The sequence below is a fragment of the Myodes glareolus genome, chromosome 8, assembly GCF_982192425.1.
Source record: "Myodes glareolus chromosome 8, mMyoGla1.1, whole genome shotgun sequence".
Taxonomy (NCBI): Eukaryota; Metazoa; Chordata; class Mammalia; order Rodentia; family Cricetidae; genus Myodes; species Myodes glareolus.
Window position 1 is genome coordinate 108,875,927 of NC_142033.1, and position 22,035 is coordinate 108,897,961.

The 22,035-nt window shown below is 54.4% G+C and overlaps 2 protein-coding genes across 8 annotated transcripts in view; one reads left to right on the top strand and one right to left on the bottom strand.

The window, feature by feature from the left end:
- Sbno2 (strawberry notch homolog 2) overlaps positions 1-11,179 on the top strand; it is a 48,056-nt gene extending 36,877 nt beyond the window's left edge. For 6 of the 7 annotated variants that reach the window (XM_085692521.2, XM_048459833.3, XM_085692523.2 and 3 more), the window contains 24 exons: positions 12-145; positions 231-321; positions 428-571; positions 1,343-1,460; positions 1,766-1,871; positions 2,157-2,310; positions 4,300-4,476; positions 4,617-4,714; positions 5,180-5,259; positions 6,081-6,272; positions 6,464-6,633; positions 7,000-7,131; positions 7,314-7,449; positions 7,532-7,644; positions 7,738-7,809; positions 7,878-7,986; positions 8,132-8,206; positions 8,291-8,434; positions 9,248-9,342; positions 9,424-9,516; positions 9,602-9,733; positions 9,834-9,910; positions 10,012-10,202; positions 10,295-11,179. In XM_085692521.2, the coding sequence (XP_085548647.1) occupies positions 12-145; positions 231-321; positions 428-571; positions 1,343-1,460; positions 1,766-1,871; positions 2,157-2,310; positions 4,300-4,476; positions 4,617-4,714; positions 5,180-5,259; positions 6,081-6,272; positions 6,464-6,633; positions 7,000-7,131; positions 7,314-7,449; positions 7,532-7,644; positions 7,738-7,809; positions 7,878-7,986; positions 8,132-8,206; positions 8,291-8,434; positions 9,248-9,342; positions 9,424-9,516; positions 9,602-9,733; positions 9,834-9,910; positions 10,012-10,202; positions 10,295-10,743 (3,282 nt within the window). In that variant the 3' untranslated portion in view covers positions 10,744-11,179. The remainder of the gene's footprint in view (positions 1-11; positions 146-230; positions 322-427; positions 572-1,342; positions 1,461-1,765; positions 1,872-2,156; positions 2,311-4,299; positions 4,477-4,616; positions 4,715-5,179; positions 5,260-6,080; positions 6,273-6,463; positions 6,634-6,999; positions 7,132-7,313; positions 7,450-7,531; positions 7,645-7,737; positions 7,810-7,877; positions 7,987-8,131; positions 8,207-8,290; positions 8,435-9,247; positions 9,343-9,423; positions 9,517-9,601; positions 9,734-9,833; positions 9,911-10,011; positions 10,203-10,294) is intronic. The other variant, XM_048459843.3, reaches the window with a different exon arrangement.
- A 692-nt stretch (positions 11,180-11,871) lies between these two features.
- Gpx4 (glutathione peroxidase 4) lies at positions 11,872-14,585 on the bottom strand. The gene is made up of 6 exons (XM_048459869.3): positions 14,429-14,585; positions 13,496-13,590; positions 13,262-13,406; positions 13,004-13,155; positions 12,258-12,282; positions 11,872-12,179 (listed from the first exon to the last, which is right to left on the bottom strand). The coding sequence occupies exons 1-6, from the start codon at positions 14,510-14,512 to the stop codon at positions 12,087-12,089; spliced, it is 594 nt and encodes a 197-aa protein (XP_048315826.1). The 5' UTR covers positions 14,513-14,585; the 3' UTR covers positions 11,872-12,086.
- Between the last annotated feature and the right edge of the window lie 7,450 nt (positions 14,586-22,035).

Consider the following 22,035-nt stretch of genomic DNA (forward strand, 5'->3'; position numbering starts at 1 on the left):
CTCACCCATAGCAACATGAGGTCCTACTGCCCAGTGGGCAGCGCGCTGGGTTCCTGATTGGGGATGGAGCCGGCGTGGGCAAGGGCCGCACAGTGGCTGGCATCATAGTGGAGAATTACCTGCGGGGCCGGAAGAAAGCTTTGTGGTGAGTTCCTGCCTGGCCTGGTGTCCCGGATGGGTGGGATAGCATGAGACAGGCAGCGTCGCGTCTGACCAGGTCTCTCCCCCAGGTTCAGTGCCTCCAATGACCTCAAGTATGATGCAGAGCGGGACCTGAGAGACATTGAGGCGCCAGGCATCGCGGTGCATGCATTGAGCAAGGTAGGGAAGTCATGGATGACCAGCTGAGTCCAAGCCCTTTACTAAGGAAGAAACTAAAGTAGAAGAGTCCCTGCATGTACCCCCATGTCTGAACCTGTGTCCACAGATCAAGTACGGTGACAACACTACCTCAGAGGGTGTCCTCTTTGCCACCTACTCTGCCCTGATTGGAGAAAGCCAGGCAGGTGGGCAGCATCGCACACGCCTCCGCCAGATCCTGCAGTGGTGCGGCGAGGCCTTTGATGGTGTGGTATCCTGCAGCCAGTGGGCGGATGGGCACGGAGAAGGGCAGAGCCAAAGTACTAGAGCCTGTGCTGAGTGGGGTTGAGTATGAGCAGCTCAGCCCGGGCGCAGAGAGCAACACTGAGGTCTTGGCACGCACTGACCAGTGATTGGGAGCTCCCCATTCAACTAGGCCTGCATCAGAGTGGCACAGCCCTTTCAGAACTGTTCTGATATCGGGCTGAGCATACGGTAGAACCTGCAAACTGTCCTTCCTCCCCCACTCCTCCTGATCTGGTCCTAGCAAGCCTATAGGCCCCTGACTGACAGTATGGGACAGAGCTTGCCATGCTGGGCTCCTCCATGTGGGCAGCCCACAGGACCCAGGACACAGTGTATGCCGTGGGGAATGCCACTGGCTCTTCAGGGATGTGCCAGGAGTGGTGGCCCTGAGCTTGCTGTGGCAAGAGCCTCTACCCAGGGTGTTCTTTCTGCCCTTCTTTCCTTGGTGCTATGGTTACTGTGTGCTCTGCTAAGCCACGTCCCCTTGACGCACTGTTGTTTTTTTAGGCAGGGTCTCCTGTTTTTTTAGGCAGGTCTGCCTGTCACAGGGGCTGCTGTGGCAGGCAGGCACCGCTAGGCCTGGCTTATGTGGTGCTGAGGATGGAACTCAGCTTCCTGCCTGCTGAGCAAGCGTGCCTCCCGTAGGGTGTTGTTACCCCACTCCCAGTGCCCTTTAACACCTACCAACGGTGCACCTCCATCCTTCTGGAACATTCCTTAACCCAGCATATCCCAGATTGTGTTTGATGAGTGCCACAAAGCCAAGAATGCCAGTTCCACCAAGATGGGCAAGGCCGTGCTGGACCTACAAAGCAAGCTGCCCCAGGCCAGAGTGGTGTACGCCAGCGCCACAGGTGGGATGGGGGCAGCAGCTGAGCTGGGTGGGCAAGCGCCATCACATATGTGGCCTCTGGTACACCTACACCGAAATGGGGGGTGTCCTACCAGCTGTGCACAGAACTTCGATCTGTATCTTTTCTGCTTGGTGGCACCTGGGGCAAATATGGAGCTTGCTGTCTTCATGCCATCTTCCGCCTGATCTTGAGAGCATCTCTGGGCGTGTTCCCTAGGACTTCAGTTCTCTTCCCTTGGCCTCCCCACCTCCCTGGGGCGATGACACTGTACCTCACTCAGCTCCCTGCTTCCAACCAACCCCTAGGTGCCTCCGAGCCCCGCAACATGATCTACATGAGTCGCCTGGGCATCTGGGGCGAGGGCACACCCTTCCGGACCTTCGAGGAGTTCTTGCACGCCATTGAAAAGAGGTGAGCCCCTGCTCTGCCTGTGGGGATGGCTGTCCCTGCCAGGAATCCAGAGGGCCCTTGATGCACGCATGCCATCCTGTCTCTCCCTAGCACCTCCTGTCCTCTCAGAAAGATGAGCCTTTTTCCTGAGTCCTCTGCCATGCTCCCCTCTGGCCATACAAGTCTGTCCAGGCCCAGTCTCGTGTTTTTCTCATGGCCACAGGGCCTCTGCCATGTGCTGTGTTCTACCCTCTGCCCATCTGTCCCCTAGTGGGACACAGTCTCAGAGGCCCTGTCTGTCTGCAGGGGAGTGGGCGCCATGGAGATTGTGGCCATGGACATGAAGGTCAGTGGCATGTACATCGCACGCCAGCTCAGCTTTTCAGGGGTTACATTCCGCATCGAGGAGATCCCGCTGTCTCCTGCCTTTGAGCAGGTCTATAATCGGGCAGCCCGACTGGTAAGCTGGGGTGAACAGGGACCTCTTCCTCCTCCCACATCTGTGTTGCACAGTCACACCATCCCATAGATGCTGTTGGTTTCTATAGTGGAGCCCATGTCTGTTCTGCTCTCCCTGGCCCGTCTGGCCCGTGTCTGCGCTGCTCTCCCTGGCCCGTCTGGCCCGTCTGGCCCGTGTCTGCGCTGCTCTCCCTGGCCCGTCTGGCCCACGTCTGCACTGCTCTTTAGTTTTATTCACTTTACTTTCGTTTGTTTTTCGAGACAGGGTTTCTCTGTGTAGCCCTGGTTGTCCTCTATCTCTGTGGAACAGGCTGGCCGAGAACTCATGGAGATCTGCTTATCTCTGCCTCCCAAGTGCTAGGAATAAAGGCGTGCGCCAACACTGCCAGGCTTATTTTCTTTCTTTCTTTCTTTTAATGATTTTTGTGTGTGTTTGGCATTTTGCCTGCATGTCTGTGTGAGGGCATCAGATCTCCTTGAACGAAGTTACAGGCAGGTGTGAGCTGCCGTGTGTTTGCTGGGAATTGAACCTGGATCCTCTGGAAGAACAGCCAGTGTTCTTAACCACTGAGCCATCGCTCCAGCTCCAGCCCCATCACTTTTACTTTTATTTCTGAGACTATCCTATCTCACTATAGCTCAGCTAGATTCAAATTCCTGACAATCCTCCTGCCTCAGCCACTGGTGTGCTATACTAAGAGGCATGTACCAGAATACCTGACTAGTCATGAGGGATTTACCACTGTGATACCGTGACTTTGGCAGACCTGCCTCCACAGCCCAGGGCGATGTTGCACTAGATGATGACGTGGAGCCAGTGACCATGTCCCCTCCATGGGCTCTGTATGGACAGATTCTTGTTCCCAAACTGTCTCAGCAACAGGTCCTCAACCCTGGACCCTCCTCCCTCTGCTTCCCACGTACTGATGTGACAGGCGTGTGCTGTCATCCCCCATGTCCAGTGTATGCAAGGCTTGACTCGTGTGGTGGCACACTGCTGTCCACCATGCACTCAGGAGGCCTGAGCTACATAGGAAAACCTTGTCTCAAAACATAACAAAACAAATGACCAAAATGCATGGTCCTGACAGAGCCGTGCTGAGAACAGCTCTTTGGGAATCAGTGGGCATCTATGGTGCCTGTCCCTGTGGCCTCCAGTGAACATTCTCGATTCTTCAGGCCCAGCACTGTCCCCAGAGAACTCTGGACTACATCATAAGACAAATGGGACTCCTGGCAGGGGGTGTGTGGAGGCCAGGGACCCTGCTCAGGACCTGGCAGAGATGACTGCATCTGGTACTCATGGTGCCCAGGTGGCCTTGAACTCCCCTGTCCTGTAGAAACTCTGAAACCTAGGTATAGGGTGCAGGCTTGTCACCCCAGCCCTTGGGAGGCAGAGGCAGGAACATCAGAAATGAAGTCATTGTTGACTGCATATCCAGGTCAAAGTCACCCTGTCTCCAGAAGCCCTTTCCCCAATGAGAGAGAGACTTTTATGTCAGACATAGTGTTTTAAGTCTCAGTGTTCAGGAAGCTGAAGCAAGGGGATCATGGCCAGCCTGGGCTACATGAGATTTGTTTGTTTGTTTGGTTGGTTGGTTGGTTTTCTAGACAGGGTTTCTCTGTGCAGCCCTGACTATCCTGGAACTCACTCTGTAGACCAGGCTGGTCTCGAACTCAGAGATCCCCCTACCTCTGCCTCCGGAGTGCTGGCATTAAAGGTGTGTGCCTCCACCGCTGTCAACTATATAAGATTCTTAGTCAAATAACAAAACAGCCTTTGCACAACCCCTGGTTGTTTTGAATGTTTCTTTGACAACTTTGTATGTGAGCCTGTGTTTTGATCCTGTTCACCCCTGCCCTGGGCCCTGGCTGTGACATCCTCACTGTGCAGTTTTGGCTGCTGCCCTTACTGCCCCTCACCCCACCAGCCCCTGGAGCCCCTGCCTAAGGCCAGCTGGCGGGCTTAGCACAGGCCTTGCTCTTGCAGTGGGCTGAAGCCTTGAGCGTGTTCCAGCAGGCGGCCGACTGGATCGGCCTGGAGTCTCGCAAGTCCCTGTGGGGTCAGTTCTGGTCAGCGCACCAGCGCTTCTTCAAGTACCTGTGCATTGCAGCTAAGGTGCAGCGGCTGGTGGAACTGGCCCAGCAGGAGCTGAGCCAGGACAAGGTGAGTACCAAGGCCAGCCTTGAGGCCGTGACCCTGATAGCTGCCGCCTCCCCTCATAGTTGGGTGGTGGAGTGCCCGGAGGCTGATAAGATGGGCTAGTCACCTTGGAGCCCGGCTCAGCACTCCATCCATCCCCGCAGTGTGTGGTCATTGGTCTGCAGTCCACAGGAGAGGCGCGGACCCGCGAGGTGCTGGATGAGAATGAAGGCCGCCTGGACTGCTTTGTCTCAGCTGCAGAGTGAGTGAGGAAAGTTATGGGGACACAGAACAGGCACCAGGGCAGCCTTCGATGGGGGACTCCCTGGTGTGTTGTTACCTTGCATGGCCTATTGCTACCCCCTTGATCCTCAGCAACTGTGGAAAGCCAGGAGGGGCAGGACCAGACAGGAATCTTGTGGGTGGCCCTTGGGTCTGGAGGGCACATCACTGAGATGCTGGGGTCTCAACAGGAGACTTTTTGGACATCTGCCCCCACGCAGGTTGTACCATTTCAACACAGTTTCATGGGCTTCTTGGGTCTGGCCTGTTGTGCCCTCACAGGCTGACATGGCCCTCTCAGAAGTCACCTCAGTCCACCCTAGGGAAGCTGCCCACTGCCATTCCTACACAGGGGCTCCAGCCTGGGACCAGTGTGTCCCATTGTCACCCCTCTCCCTGCGGCTGCACGCTGTGGCGGCTGGCTGAGCACTCTTCTCCTCTGCAGAGGCGTCTTCCTGTCGCTCATTCAGAAGCACTTCCCTTCCACCCGGAGGAGGCGGGACCGGGGAGGCGGAAAGAGGAAAAGTAAGAACCCACGGGGTTCCTCCTCTCCTGGCTTTGTGTGCTCCGCTCCCCACCCCTGGAGGACTGTCCCCAGCTGGGAGTTTGCTCATGGTCACCCAAGGCAGTGCAAGGGTGTAGGTAGGACTGGTCATGTCCCTGCATGGCGCTTAGAGAAGCAAAGTTCTGGGACAAGACCCCGTGGGCTCCAATCTCAGGCCGCCCATCCAGCCAGCCCCACTAGGCAAGGCCTTAGGGAGCCCAGCTCCAGCCCCACTCGCTGGCAGATGGGGCAGCCTCTGCATGCTGCACAGCCATGCTTCTTAGCTGTGTCCATGCTGATTGTAGGGACGGGACTGTGCCCAGAAAGCACAGGTCAGAGCACAAGGCCACCTACCTTCCAGTTCACAGATCCCCAAAGCCAGGCTCAGAGAAGCCAAGTAATTCATCTGCAGACACACAGCCTGGCATGAAGGACAGGACATTCACAGGCCCCTTACCTTCCTGCAGCCTACAGCACTGAGAGGAGGTCCCTGAACTTTCCCTCGAGCAGACTTTGACACCCTCTGAGCCTCTTACTTTCCAGGGAATTCAGCCATGAAGCCAGCCAGGGCTGAGGATGGGGCTGTGATATCTCAGTTCACCTTTCCCTGTCCAGAGATGGGGCCAGGGTCTTCCTGAAGGGAACACAAGACACCGGAAGAGCACACGAAGCCTGCCCCATCCAAGACAGGCCTTTGTCCTCCCTCGCTAGCGCCTCAGCGCCTCCTGCTCTCTGCCCTGCCGCTCCAACTTCCCCCTGCCTCAGCTTCCTTACCCCAGCTGACCCCTGGCCCCTTCTGCAGGGCGGCCTCGGGGGCGCGTCACCAAGACTCCCAGACTAGCTCTGGAGGCATCAGGAGTTATCCGCATTAGCGATGGCAGCAGCACAGAGTCAGATGCTGGCCTGGACAGTGACTTCAATTCATCCCCGGAGTCGCTGCTAGATGACGATGTGGTCATCGTGGATGCCCCCACACTCCCCACAGATGACCGAGGTGAGCCTCCATCGTCCAGCCGTGTTCCATGCAGCAGACACCACACGAGGTCCTTTCCCCAGCATACACCCAGGGACGGGGAAAACAGAGACTCAAGGCTAAGGCCACGCTGTCACACAGGAGAGCGACTCTGTCCTCATCCTGCCTGTAGGCCACTTCACTGACACTGTCGCTCTTCCCGCCCTCTCCAGGTCCCCTGTACCCACTTCAGAGAGACCAGCAGGGGCCTGGTGTCCTGGACCGGGTAGAACGGCTGAAACAAGGCCTGCTGGCCAAGGTGCGCACACTGGGCCGGGAGCTGCCCGTCAACACGTTGGACCAGCTCATCCACCAGCTTGGGGGTCCTGAGTGTGTGGCTGAGGTGAGCCTGGCAGCCCATAGCCAGCTCTAAGGGCCCTGTGTCAATCATAGGGAGGAGGTGGAGCCTGACTGCAGAGGGAGGTGCCCACCCCCAGCTACATGGAAGATGGCTCAGCAGATAAGAGTGCTTCCCTCTCTTAAGGTGGTCCTGAGGACCCCAGCACACATGTGCCCCCCACCTATAAAATAATTACTATTTTCTAAAAAGAAAGCAAAGAAAGACAAAGGCAGGAATCCTCATGGGCTGAGGCCACACTGGAAACCCAGTCCCTGCACAGGGTTCCAGCAGGGCCACCTTGTACCTCAAACAAGAACACAGTGCACACTGATAGCTGGTGGGGGCTCCTTTTTCTCTCCTCAACCGCAGATGACTGGCAGGAAAGGCCGTGTGGTATCCAGGCCCGACGGGTCAGTGGTCTTTGAGTCCAGAGCAGAACAGGGCCTGTCCATCGACCATGTGAACCTCAGGGAGAAACAGCGCTTTATGAGCGGCGAGAAGGTGGGGCCTGGTGCGGGGCAACGAGGGGCCCAGGTGCCCTGGGTGCTCTGCAAGGGAATGGCTACCAGGTGGGGAGAGGGTGTATGTGCCTGCACTCTTGAGGGGAGTGACCCTGGGGACCCAGAGCTGAACAGTGAGAAGGCGGCCCCCAACACCCTGTCCCATCCCATCCCCACCCCCAGCTTGTGGCCATCATCTCTGAGGCCTCCAGCTCCGGCGTCTCCCTCCAAGCCGACCGCCGGGTCCAGAACCAGCGGCGCCGGGTACACATGACCCTGGAGCTGCCTTGGAGCGCAGACCGTGCCATTCAGCAGTTTGGTGAGGCCCCTAGCCCTGGCCCAGGTTGTTCCTTCCCTGAGACCCCCCCCATCCCAGTCACCTAGAGCCTCTTTGCTCTCAGGCCGCACCCACAGGTCCAACCAGGTCTCAGCGCCCGAGTACGTCTTCCTCATCTCGGAGCTGGCAGGGGAGCGCAGGTTCGCCTCCATTGTGGCCAAGCGGCTGGAGAGCCTGGTGAGCAGATGGGGCAGGGGCGGAGGGCAGACCTGGGGAAGGTCAGGAAATGCTGGAGCCTGAATCACAAATGGTCCTGGGTCCCTCTGGCAGGGTGCCCTGACCCACGGAGATCGCAGGGCCACCGAGTCCCGAGACCTGAGCAAGTACAACTTCGAGAACAAGGTAAGTAGAGGGCAGCTGTGGGGAGGCCACACTCTACCCCGGCCCCACTCACACCTCTTGCCCCACAGTATGGCACCCGCGCTCTCAGCCGCGTCCTCACCACCATCCTGGGCCAGACAGACAACAGGGTACCCCTGCCCCAGGGCTACCCGGGAGGGGATGCTGCCTTCTTCCGTGGTGAGCCTTTCTGGGAGGCATGCGGACTACAGCGGGGCTGGTTCCATTGGGATTTGGGGACTGGGTGCATGGGCGGGCTTCTAGGGAAAGGACTTGGCAGGGTCCCCCCTGGGGTCCAAGACCAGCGGCTGGTTTACCCTCGCAGACATGAAGCAGGGCCTGCTCTCTGTGGGCATTGGTGGCCGCGAGTCACGCACTGGCTGCTTGGATGTGGAGAAGGGTGAGTCCGGGAACACTGGAAGGTGTTGGTGCAGGGGCCACTGGGAAGGCCCGAAGGCGGCCTGAGACTCAGCTCTGCCCGCAGACTGCTCCATTACCAAGTTCCTGAACCGCATCCTGGGGCTGGAGGTGCACAAGCAGAATGCTCTGTTCCAGTATTTCTCTGACACCTTTGACCACCTCATCGAGATAGACAAGAAGGAGGGCAGATACGACATGGGCATTCTGGGTAAGCTTCCGGTCAGGGCTGGAGTTCAGGCGCTGGGAGCCCCCAATGGGATCCAGGGCCAATACATCATATATTTGAAGTCTACTGTTTGAGAGGCTACAGATGAGGACCAGAAATTGGTCGAAGCTGCTGTCATTGTAAGTGTGATCACCTGGGGAGCTCATGCTTGAGACCACACAGTGCAGCTGCAGCGCAAGGAATCTCAACGCTTTCGTTTTTTGTGTCGGGCTGCATTAAGAGCCAGCCTGGGCTACATGCCAGCTGCATGTTCTGCTCACTGGACAGAGTCCCTGTTGCTCCAAAGCTAAGGTTTAGACCCCGAGGACAGATGGTCACTTGCAAGGGTTACGGTGGCACTTGCCTGCCGGCCCAGCGCTGGTAAAGGCGGTTCCTCCATTGCATACTGACCTCATGGCCAGCCTGAGCTACTGAGGTCCTGTCTCAGTGTAAACAAATAGGGAGACTGGAAAGGATGGGACATGCTCCTCTTCCCCACCCCACCCCCTGCTGTAACTCCAGCTCCAGGGGATCTGATGCGTTGTTCTGCTCTCCGTGGGCATGCACACATGTCCAGATAAATGCCCAGACACAAAAATAAAAAATCTTTTTAAAAAAAGACAACAGACACAACAACAGTCCCTCTGCAGCTGTGCACAAGACACCAGGGACCCTAGACTAGAGGGTTCCCTGACACCCACAAGACATCTGGTCTCCAGGCTTTTGGTCCCTCTGCGCACTCATGGGGTCACCTCTGTGGTATATCAGAGAATCGGTTGTCTTGTCCTGACCACTGACCACCTACCCTCTCCTCAGACCTGGCCCCTGGCATCAATGAGATTCATGAAGAAAGCCAGCAGGTGTTCCTGGCACCTGGGCACCCACAGGATGGGCAGGTGGTCTTCTATAAGGTGAGCAGGGAGCCACCCATCCCCAGCCATGACTACAGTTCCCGAACCTGCTAACACCCCCTTCACCATTCGCCACTGCAGATCAGCGTGGACCGAGGCATGAAGTGGGAAGAGGCGCTCACCAGGTCTCTGGAGCTGAAAGGTCCCTATGACGGTTTCTACCTCTCCTACAAGGTGAGTGGACCCACTCCTGGTATGTGCCCTGTCCACCACCTACCCAGAGACCCTGGTGGGCAACCGTGGTGACTCTTGGCCCTAGGTACGAGGCAGCAAGATGAGCTGCCTCCTGGCGGAACAGAACCGCGGTGAGTATTTCACTGTGTACAAGCCGAACATTGGCCGCCAGAGCCAGCTGGAGACCCTGGACAGCCTGTGCCGCAGGTTCCGCCGGGTATGGAAGGACCTCCCCTCCCCTCCCATGGCAGCTGAGAATGTGTGGGGAAACCCCTAAGCCTAATTTTCCCTGCTGACTTACGGGCCTGCATCCCCAGGTCACCGCGGAGGAGGCCCGGGAGCCCTGGGAGAGCACCTATGCCCTGTCGCTCGAGCACTGTAGCCACACCACCTGGTGAGGCCTGGGCGGGAGGCGGAGCCGGGCTCCCAGTGTCCCAGGGCCTTGTGGGCAGGGAAAGCGCAAGCTGCGAGCTGACCGGTGGTCCCCTGGTACAGGAACCAGCGCTGCCGACTGGCACAGGAGGGCAAGGGCTGTGCCCAGGGTCTGCGCCTCCGCCACCACTACATGCTGTGCGGGGCGCTGCTGCGCGTGTGGGGCCGCATCGCCGCCGTTATGGCGGACGTCAGCAACAGCAGCTACCTACAGATCGTACGCCTCAAAACCAAGGACAAGAAGAAGCAAGTGGGTAAGTGGGGCGGCGAGCACGGGATCCCCAGAAAAAAGGATTGCCGGGTATCATCCCCAGGCGGACGTGACCGCGTGTCTGTGCTTCTGCAGGCATCAAGATCCCCGAGGGATGCGTTCACCGCGTACTGCAGGAGCTGCGGCTGATGGATGCCGAGGTGAAGCGCCGCAGCACCCATGGGCTGGGCGCGCGCCCACCCACTCCACGCGCCATCGCGCTTCCCTGCGGTCCTGGTGAGGTGCTGGACTTGACCTACAGTCCCCCCGCCGAGGCTTTCCCGCCACCTCCACGCTTTGCCTTCCCTTCGCTTCCACCCCCGGACCCCAGTTCTCTGATGCTGGGGGCAAGAGACCCTGCCACCAACCCCGCAGAGCTGGCACACCAGGGCTGCGACATCAATTTCAGGGAAGTGTTGGAGGACATGCTCCGCTCTCTGCGCGCAGGGCCCACCGAGACCCCTGCGCCTCTGGTGGGCATGGGTGGTGGTGGTACAGAGCGGCAGAGCGTCATCCACTTCAGTCCACCCTTCCCGAACTCGTAAGGCAGCCACCATGGCCCCTGGATTACAACTGTCCTGGGCAGCAAGGCCCACACCGGCTCCCCTGCGAGCAAAGAGGTTCCCACGACTACTGAGGGCACCTGGCCACAGTGCCTTACCCGCCAGCTGGGTGCGGGGTGGGGGTGGGGGGCCTCTCCTGTGCTGCTCCACACGCCCAGCCTGGAGGCCGTGGGGCTTGGTGGTCCCAGAGAGCTGGTAACTCAGGAAATCCGGTGCTGAGGCCCCGCCGTCTATGGGGACTCCACGGGGCAGACCCCGTTAATATATGCAATCCCCTCCTCCCTAAATTATTGTCACCCGCCACTTCCCAGCCCCGGAATCCGTGGGCAGCTAGCGGGCCCTGGTTTCTATGTATTTATAATGAACTCTGGTGTATATATGTAAAGATCTTTTTTAAAATATATGCGCCTTTTGCCTACTTCCCAGTGTGCTGTGGCCTTCAGGTCAGTGGAAAGGGAGCACCAGAGGGTCATAGAGCAGCTGTGCCCCGCCCCCCTTTGAGAGTAGACACAGATGACCTAGCAGTCAGCAAACCTATCCTCGCTGGAGAGATGGAAATCACCCAGTGGCAGCTGCAGTCAGGGCTGGGGCTGAGGATCCTGGGTCTTGCAGAGGGGGTTGGGGAGGAACAGGTCCTTAATCAGTGGTGGGATGACAGGGAAGACAGGCAGGTGGCCATCCATTGGCTTAGTCCACAGTCCGAGGGTCACTTAGCCAGGCAGCACAAAGCTCACAGCCACACAGGGAGAGGGCCCATGGGCTCCTAGGTACAGGTGGGCAACAGAGCCTCTAACAGACTTCCAGACCTGCCCACCCAAGAGGCCCTGGCTCAACCACGCCCACTGCTGGTAGTCCCCACAACCCCCACTTACACACATGCACGCATGCAACCCTAAAGCAGCTTCCCAGACCTCAACCCAAGAGGTCTCCTAACAGGTTACCGCCCTCCTAGGAACAGCCCTGTCCACACTCGGTCCTTCCCCTTGGCCTGGGCAGAGCCTCAGGGATTACTAGGGAACTAAAACCAGCTGACCCAGTTCCGGACCTGCAGAGTCCTGGGGCATAGGCATGGCCATCTAATCCGCAATGCACTAATTCCTGACCCGAGGACACAGTTTCAACATTTTATTCCCACAAGGCAGCCAAGGTGAAGCTCGAGCCTGGGCCACAGGCCTCTGGCCCTTCCTCCGGCAGGGGTGCACGCCAGGTCCTCAGGACTGCCCCACCAGCAGGCTGGTTTGCAGGCAGGCCATCATGAGTGCCGGGGTGGAAGGCTCCAGGGGTCACAGGGCAGGGGGGCTCGGCAGGGGCACACACTTGTAGGGCTAGAGATAGCACGGCAGGTCTTTCTCTATCACCAGGGGCTCCTCCATGGGACCATAGCGCTTCATCACGCAGCCATTCTTATCGATGAGAAACTGTGGGACAGAGAGAATACGGTGACAGAGTGCAGGGGAGTTGGGCCGCCCCCCCCACACACACTATGCCACTCTTACCTTGGTAAAGTTCCATTTAATGGCACTGTTAAGAGAGAGAGGGGGGAAAAAAGGGGCTTAGCAGTGGTGCCCACTTGGACGTGGGGGTGTACACCTTTAACCCCAGCACTCAGGAGACAGAGGCAAGCAGATCTGAGTTCAACCAGCCTGGGGAACACAGTGGGTTTATGGCCAAGTGGCCAAGGCTACATAGTGAGACCCTGCCTCGAAAAGAAAAGAAAAGAAAAGAGGGGCGTTCACTCAGTAGTTAAAAGAATATATTGTTCTCCTGGAGAAGGGGGAGTCACACTTTCAGCACCCACATCACATAGTGGCTCACAGAAGTCTGTAATTCCATTTCCAGAGAGTCCCAGGCCCTCTTCTGTACACAGACATACATGGGAAGGGGAGAAGGTGTGTGGAGACAGGCCTACTCTTGAAGAGAACTGGGGTCCACAGTGGCTGCACTCTACCAAGCCCCGCTGACTGCAGCTCTGGGAGGTACAACATCCTCTTCTGGCCTCTGCATGCTCTACACTCAGGCAGAGCATTCATACACATAACATGCAAGTAAATCTGAGGCTGGGCCAGTGCTTTAATCCCAGCACTTTGGAGGCAGGGCAGGCAGATAGATCTCTGTGAATTTCAGGCTAGCCAGAGCTACACAGTGAGACCCTGCCTCAAAACAAACCAAAAAGCTGGCACCTGCTCTCATCTTGGTCTAGAGTCATCTGGCTGCCCCCATCCACTCCCCCAGGGCCACTCACTTTCCCAGCATGCCCCGGCCCTTGGGCTGGACTTTCATCCATTTCCACAGTGGGTGGGCATCGTCCCCATTTACACAGATCTTGCTGTACATGTCAAACTTGACATTGTAGCCGGCTGCAAACTCCTTGATTTCTTGATTACTTCCTGGCTCCTGTGGGTAGCAATAGACTGTGGTAAAGTGGATGCCCTTGCACACAAAGAAAGAGACAGATACACTGCACCCCGACTCTGGCCACTGCCTGGGGACCGTCACGCACCTGCTTCCCGAACTGGTTGCAGGGAAAGGCCAGGATTCGTAAACCACACTCAGCATATCGGGCATGCAGATCGACTAGCTGAGTGTAGTTTACGTCGGTTTTGCCTCATTGCGAGGCCACGTTGGTGACGATACACACGAAACCCCTGGGAGAGAAAGAGTAGGAATGAGGTCACCGTCAGGGGAGTCACTTTTTCAGACCGGCCTTGCACAACCCACGTAACCAGGCACCCACTTGTACTTATCCAGGCAAATCATGTTCCCGTCGATGTCCCTGGCTGAGAATTCGTGCATGGAGCGGGCACAGCGCCAATCATCACGGGATGCGCACTATAAAACAGGGAGACTGAGTGTCCTACCCCAGGTTCCCTAGGGACAGAGTACCACACCAACGAAAAGAATGCCCAGGAGCACTGAGCTGCGAGGGAGACCAAGGCTCCTCCCCCTTCCGTGCGTGTATCAGCCCCCTTCAGGACGTTCTAAAAGAGCTGTGGAGACCTAAAAGATACTACCAGGGAAGGGGACAGTAGGGGTACCCCTGGCCGCACACCGAGCCCAGGAGCTCGGCGCAGCTGCTGCCCTGAGCAGGCTCCTGCCGTAGAGGCCCGGGATTGAAGGGCCCGGGAGCCGGATCCGTCCGACGAGGGCGCGCCCTCCTACGGCGGCACCCTCGAGCTTTCCTCCTCCTCCGAGGGCTCCGGCGCTTCCGAGAATTTCGGGGTCTAGGTTCACACCGTCGCCGGCCTCCCGGGGACCTGCCACGCTGCCGGCAGCGTCCCGGGTTGCCGGCGGCCGCGCGGCCCATGCCTCCCCGACTCTGAGTCCCGAGGGCAGCGCGGGGACAAAGAGCCAGTAGCCAAGGTGCCGCCGATTGTGACGCACCAGGCCGGGCGGGGCGCGGGACCAGGTCAGAGCCCGCTATGGTGTCCCCGACACCGGTTCCCACCCCCAAGGAACCTCCCCCCCAACCAAGGCCTGACCGCCTTCTGCCCGGGGATGCCTCCCGGAGTCCGCTTTCCCACCTGGGTGGCCCCCAGTCTAGCTAACACCCCCTCCACGACCCCCGATCTCCACCCTGGACACGGTGACCCAACCCCGGACCCCGACCCCACCAGATCGCTCACACGACCGCTGTGACCGCCATCCTCCAGCTCCCCGGTATACCCACCATGGTGCCTGCGAGGCCTGGAGCAGCCAGAGCCCCACACAGCAGCGCGGGCTTCAGTAAGCGGCTCAGTCGGCACCAGCTCATCGCGGCGGCCGGAGCCACAGCTCCTCCCCTCACACAGCCGACCAATGTGCGCGATGCCAAGTCTGACTTGCCCGCCCTCGGTCACGCCCACTGACGTCTCTTATTGGTCGGGTGCGCCTGCGCCATGACGCGCGGTGCCTGCAGCCAATGGGAAGCCGGATGAAAGGGCGGCGTGGGAGGGGCGGGGCTCGAGGGTTTGTTGTTGTCAGCAATTGCGCATGCCCAATGGTGGGAAAGACGGGGGAAACGGAGACGCGTCCTCGCGGACTGCGCGTTGGAGGGCCGTGGACAGTTATCCACGAGGTTGCCTGCGGCGGGGCACACTTGGGAACACAAAGCGAGGCTAAGCCACCCCCTAAACAGCCCCGTTGAGTAGAGAGTTTCCTATTTCTACTGGAGAAAGAGTCTCATGTAACCCAAGCCTCATGTAACTCCTGGTTCTCCTCTCTCAGCCTCCTGCGTGCTAGAATCGCGGGTGTGTGCCACCCCACGTCCCCTCCATTTCTCTCTCTCTTTCTCCTTTTTCAGAGGTGGTCTCACGTAGTCTAGGCTACCCTCAAATTCACTGTGTAGCCAGGACAGCCTTATTCATGATCCTCCTACCTCCACTTCAGAATTGGGATGACAGATACACACCACCATGCAGTGCTGGGATGGAACCTGGGGCCTGGAGCATGCCAAGTGTGAGCCCTCAGACCAGACACAGCCCTCCCCCTCGCCCTCAGCTTTGAACTCACAGCAACCCTCCTGCTGTAGACTCCAAAGGGCACCAGGTCCCACCCTGTCCCCTGTAGATAACGAGGGAGGACGGTACAGATTGATTCACGTGAAGATTGGTTTGAGGGGTGTGGCAAGAGGGCTCAGTGAGTAACGTGATTGCCCTGCAAACACCCGCAAAGAGCTCCATGCAGACCCCAGCACCGCGGAAGCAGGTACACTTGGATGCTTCTGTAACCCCTGGGGCCAAGTCAGAACGGTCAAGTGCCCCCAAAACAAGATGGAGACAGGCATGGTGGCCACACCCTCAACCCCAACCCTTGGAGGCAGAGGCCAGCCTGGTCGAGTAAGCAAGTTTCAGGTCAGACACTTCTGTATGACCTCAGAGGTTCCTGCACATAGAAAAGAAGCCAGGGGTCTTGAAAGGCCTGGCCAAGAAAGTAAAGGCCCCACAGTTTGCCCCAGGCCTCTAAGCCCAGCACTGCCGGCCCTTTGTCCCTTTGTCCTCCTAGCGAGAACTAGCTTGTGACTCCTCAGGCCAGCTGCTTGTCCACCCCACCCCCAGGATTCTAATCCCTAAACCAGCCCTTTGTCTTCCCTGGCTTGGCCACCTGCACTTAGGTGAAGAGACTCCAAGATCCCCCTTGGTCTGAGGGCCTCTCCCATCTCCATCTCAGGAAGGCAGCTGTTTCCTCCCAGCCTCCATTCCCCAGCACTTCCAGCCCCCTGAGGTTTGTCACGAGGTACCTAGAGGCTCAGATTGCCCACGCCCTCACAGGGTAGCTGTGAGGCTCCAGCTTCCTTCAGTCAGAGAAAAAGGCAGAACTGTGGAGACCTAGCACTGGAGCTGAAGGCGGCCACTCCGAGCCCCGCCCCGGGCTCTGGGAGGGACTTGCAGATGGAATATCTGCTTCTCCCAAAGAACCCCCACTTCACCCTAATTTCTTTCACCAATTGGGAAATGAAGTCCTGGGGTCCAAAGGCAACCACAAGAAGCCACTTAGAAGACCCTGAGAAGCCACTAGCTCCAGGACCAGGACTGAGGTCTGGCTTTTACTACTTTGTTTTTCTGGAGACAGGCACTCAGGTAGCCCAGGCTGGTCCAGACCAGGTTTCTTCTCTTTTCCCAGGCTAACCTGAGCTCCCGAGAGCTTTCCAACTCCTGTTTCCTGGCACTACAAAGGCAGCTGCACATCTGCCAGCAGAAGAGACCTGCGAATTAGAAGTTGGCCTTGTATGCTGGGCGGTGGTGGCGCACACCTTTAATTTCAGCACTCGGGAGGCAGAGGCAGGTGGATCTCTGTGAGTTTGAGGCCAGCCTGGTCCGCAAAGCACGTTCCAGGACAGTCAGGGCTACATACAGGGAAAAACCAAGGGGAAAAAAAAAACAGTAAAATGGAGCATGAATCCCAACAGCCAGGGGTTGGGGAAGCCCAAGGGCAAATAGTGTGGTCCTTACACACTAGAGTGAGCACTCCTCTGCCCGAGGAGCCGCGGACTAACGGGCCAGACACCAAGTGCTGTGGAATATTAGTTTAAGATGTGCTATATTCAGTGTCTACGCTGTGGAACATTTGTTTAAGGATGCAAAAATGTGTTGCATTCTCAAAAAACAGAACAGTACAAAACAAAAGCTTGGCCAGTTAGGGTCCATTCCTGTCACAAAAGGAGGCAGCCAGATTCACAGCAGTCCTGTCCCCAGAACCAAAGCCCTGGGGTCACAGGTCAGTCGCTGCTGTGCAGGCCAGTCCTTAAATCCCAGTTTTCACTCCCTCTCTTCCTCCACAGACTCAGACATTGTCACTACGCTTTGGCCTCAGTACAGATCACTGGACAAAAGTTGGAGCACAGATTCTAACGCCTGCCACCACACAAACAAAGCAGGGTTCTGTCAGCCAGGAAGGAGCCCTGGCCCATGCTGGGGCGACGCAGAAGACTTTGCCCTCCTTTCTTCCTTCCTTCCCTTCTTTCTTTCTTTCTTTCTTTCTTTCTTTCTTTCTTTCTTTCTTTCTTTCTCTTTTTGATTTTCTGAGACAGGGTTTCTCTGTGTAGCCCTGGCTGTCCTGGAACCCACTCTGTAGACCAGGCTGACCTTGAATTCAGAGAACCACTGACTTCTGCCTCCAAGGGCTGGGATTAAAGGCGTGCGTCACCACTGAAGGGACATGCACATATTGGGGTGCTCTCTCTCAGACCCCGGATTAGGCACGAACCACACCCAAACACCTGTTTTCACAGAGATCATTTAGTGAGCAGGGAAAGAAAGTTAAAGAGGCTGCTCTCCAATCCGGGCGGCCAACCACAGCGAGTGCCTTGCAGGGAGGTCTGTGTTGGAATGGCTAGGGTGTGGGGGTATATTTCAATACATTTATAGCTGGACCATGGTCAGCCGCAGGAGAAGGAAGTAGGCAAATAAGGGAATAGACTTTGGGGGCTAGCTTAGCAGACTTATTGGGGGAATCGAGGAATGGCAAGGCCTGGCAGAGCCACATCTGCTGTGCACGAGCTGGCTGCAGTCCCTTCGCATTGGACAGCTGTTTTTAGCTCATGAGCTTGTGACTTAGCAGAACTCCAGAACTCCTCTGATTAATCTTAAAACTCTGAGCTTTTGAAGTCTTAGTGTAATAACATCATACAGCACACTGGTGCAAAGATCTGAAGCATTTTTTCATTTGGAATATACTTTAAATCACCTTCTTAAGTCAATAATGATTTACCGTGAGACACAGGTGGTGGGTATCCGAGAGCATCCTTGTTAAATAAAGGAACAGTAAGAAAATTACGTTGGCGTTCAGCCAGCGATTGGGGAGACCTTAGGTCCACCTTAGACCATGGCCAAGTTTCTCCTTCCTTCAAGGAGAGAAGGCCAATCGCTGCTGAAACCCCTGCAGACATTTAGAGCGTGTGAAACTAATTTAGAGGGCTGCCCTGGCTCCACGGCTCCAGGGAAGTGCAGGCTGGTTTGGTGACCTCTGAGGCATGGATGTGCTTTGGCAACAGACAGATCTTAGGCCAAGGTGGCATCCTTGGCTATGGAGACCGAGCCTTAACATCTGATTTTATCTGAGGTTTTGTTTCAGGCTTTCCTTTGGAACACTAACCAGAAACTTAGTAGTTGGAATTCTGGGCCTCAGCCCTGGGTGGCCCACAGCTCCCAGAAGTCACTCAACCTGTTTCTCTTCACGCTTTTCCTCCGGCCTTTTTACTTTTCCTTCCTTTCCATGTCCTCTGTCCTGGCTGGCAGCTGCCTGGCTCGCTGGCCACAGGCATCTCCTGCTCCCTCTTCCTTGCTCTCTCCTCCTCCTCCCTCTCCTACTTATTCTCTCTGCCCTCCAGCCCTGCCTATCCACCCTGTCTAGCTATTGGCTAGTCAACTGTTCATTAGAGCAATCAGGTGCCTTAGGCAGGCAAGATGAAATGAATGAAGAAAAAAAAAAGAAAAAAGAATTAAAAAAAAAAAGATGAAATGAATGTAACACATTTTTACCTAGTTAAACAAGCACAGCATAAAGAATGCAACATGGGGGCTGGAGAGATGGCTCAGAGGTTAAGAGCAAAGGCTGCTCTTCCGGAGGCCCTGAGTTCAAATCCCAGCAACCACATGGTGGCTCACAACCATCTGTAATGAGATCTGGTGCCCTCTTCTGACCTGCAGGCATACATGGAGGCTGAACACAGTGTACATAATAAATAAATAAATCTAAAAAAAAAAAAAGAATGCAACATATACCTCTACATTGTTAAAGGTCATCCAAATAGGTGACCTTAATGAGGAGCAAGAACTGAAGTTGGACTAATAGAGTGTGAACCTGAGTAGAGTTTACGGGGTGGTTTCTTTTTTTTCTTTTGGCTTTACAAGACAGAATTTCTCTCTGTAGCCCTGGCTGTCCTGGAACTTGCTTTGTAAACCAGCTGACCTTAAATTCTTAGAGATCTGCCCACCTCTGCCTCCCAAGAGCTGGGATTAAAGGCTGCGGCGCCACCACCCGGCTGAGTTTTTTTTAATTTTCTTTATTTTTTTTTCCTTCAGAACCCATGATGTTTATTGAGCTCTACATTTTTCTCTGTTGCCCACCCTACCTTTCCCCTCCCACTTCAACCCTCCCCCAAGGTCCCCATGCTCCCAATTTACTCAGGAGATCTTGTCTTTTTATACTTTCTACTTCCCATGTAGATTAGATCTAGATCAATATAAGTCTCTCTTAGTGTCCATATTGTTGTCTAAGTTCTCTGGGATTGTGATTTGTAGGATGGCTTTCTTTGCTTTATGTTTAAAAATCACCTATGAGTGAGTACATGTGATAATTGTCTTTCTGTGTCTGAGGTACCTCACTCAAAATGATGTTTACTAGTTCCATCCATTTTCCTGCAAAATTCAAACTGTCGTTATTTTTTCTGCTGTGTAGTACTCCATTGTGTAAATGTACCACATTTTCCTTATCCATTCTTTGATCAAGGGGCATTTAGGTTGTTTCCAGGTTCTGGCTATGACAAACAAAGCTGCTATGAACATAGTTGAACACATGTCCTAGTGGTACGATTGAGCATCCTTTGGATATATACCCAAAAGTGGTATTACTGGGTCTTGAGGAAGGTTGTTTCCTAATTTTCTGAGAAATTGCCACGCTGACATCCAAAGGGGCTGTACCAGCTTGCATTCCCACCAGCAATGCAGAAGTGTTCCCTTTTCCCCACAACCTCTCCAGCATAATTGTCATCAGTGTTTTTGATCTTGGCCATTCTTACAGGTGTAAGATGGAATCTCAGAGTTGTTTTGATTTGCATTTCTCTGATGACTAAGTATGTTGAACATTTCCTTAAGTGTCTTTCAGTCATTTTAGATTCCTCTGTTGAGAGTTCTCTGTTTCGGTCTTTACTCCAATATTTTATTGGATTATTTGTTCTTTTGGTGTCCATTTTCTTGAGTTCTTTGTATATTTTGGAGATCAGACCTCTGTCCGATGTGGGGTTAGTGAAGATCTTTTCCCATTCTGTAGGCTGTCGCTTTGTCTTGTTGACCGTGTCCTTTGCTTTACAGAAGCTTTTCAGTTTCAGGAGGTCCCATTTATTCATTGTTTCTCTCAGTGTCTGTGCTGCTGGGGTTCTATTTAGGAAGTGGTTACCTGTGGCAATGCGTTCAAGTGTACTTCCCATTTTCTCTTCTATAAGATTCAGTGTGGCTGGCTTTATACTGAGGTCTTTGATCCATTCGGACTTGAGTTTTGTGCATGGTGATAGATATGGGTCTATTTTCATTCTTCTACATGTTGATATCCAGTTATGCCAGTACCACTTGTTAAATATGCTTTCTTTTTTTTCATTTGATAATTTTTGCTTCTTTATCAAATATCAGATGTTCAGAGATGTGTGGATTGATATCCAGGTCTTCTATTTGATTCCACTGGTCCTCCTGTCTGCTCTTATGCCAATACCAGGCTGTTTTCAGTACTGTAGCTCTGTAGTAGAGTTTGAAGTCAGGGATTGTGATGCTTCCAGAAGTTCTTTTATTGTACAGGATTGTTTTGGGTATCCTGGGTTTTTTTACTTTTCCAAATGAAGTTGAGTACCATTCTTTCAAGGTCTTTGAAGAATTTTACTGGGAGTTTGCTGGGCATTTCATTGAATCTGTAGATTGCTTTTAGTAAGATTGCCATTTTTACTATATTAATTCTGCCTACCCAAGAGCATGGGAGATCTTTCCACTTTCTGGTGTCTTCTTCAATTTCTTTCTTCAAAGATTTAACGTTCTTGTCGTACAAGTCTTCCACTTGTTTAGTTAGAGTTACTCCAAGATATCTTATGCTATTTGTGGCTATTGTGAAGGGTGTTGATTCTCTGATTTCTTTCTCAGCCCCTTTATCATCTGTGTGCAAATGAGGGCTACTGATTTTTTTGAGTTAATCTTGTATCCAGGTACATTACTGTTTATGAGTTGTAGAAGTTCCTTGGTAGAATTTTTGGGATCACTTATGTAAACTTTCATATCATCAGCAAACCGTGAGAGTTTGATTTCTTCTTTTCCAATTTGTATCCCCTTGATCTCCCTTTGGTGTCTTATTGCTCTAGCTAAGACCTCAAGAACTATACTGAATAGATATGGAGAGAGTGCACAACCTTGTCTTGTTCCTGATTTCAGTGGAATCGCTGGGAGTTTCTCTCCATTTAGTTTGATGTTGGCTGTTGGCTTGCTGCATATTGCCTTAATTATGTTTAGGAATGTTCCTTGTATCCCTGCTCTCTCCAAGACCTTTAATCATGAAGGGATGTTGTATTTTGTTGAAAGCTTTTTCAGCATCTAATGAGATGTGGTTTTCATTTTCCAGTTTGTTTATATGGTGGATTGCGTTGACAGATTCTCATATGTTGAACCATCTCTGCATCCGTGGGATGAAGCCAACTTGGTCATGATGAATGATGGTTCTGATGTGTTCTTGGATTAGATTTGCTGGTATTTTATTTAGTATTTTTGCATCAATGTTCATGAGTGAGATTGGTCTGTACTTCTCTCTCTTAGTATTGTCTTTCTGTGGTTTGGGTATCAGGTTAATTGTAGCCTCATAAAAAGAGTTTGGCAGGCTGGAGAGGTGGCTCAGAGGTTAGAAGAACCGACTGCTGTTCCGGAGGTCCTGAGTTCAATTCCCAGCAACCACATGATGGCTCACACCCATCTATAATGAGATCTGGTGCCCAGAACACTCTGTGTGTGTGTGTGTGTGTGTGTATACACACACACACACACACACATATATATATATATATATACATACATATATACATATATATAATTAAATAAAAAAAGTTTGGCA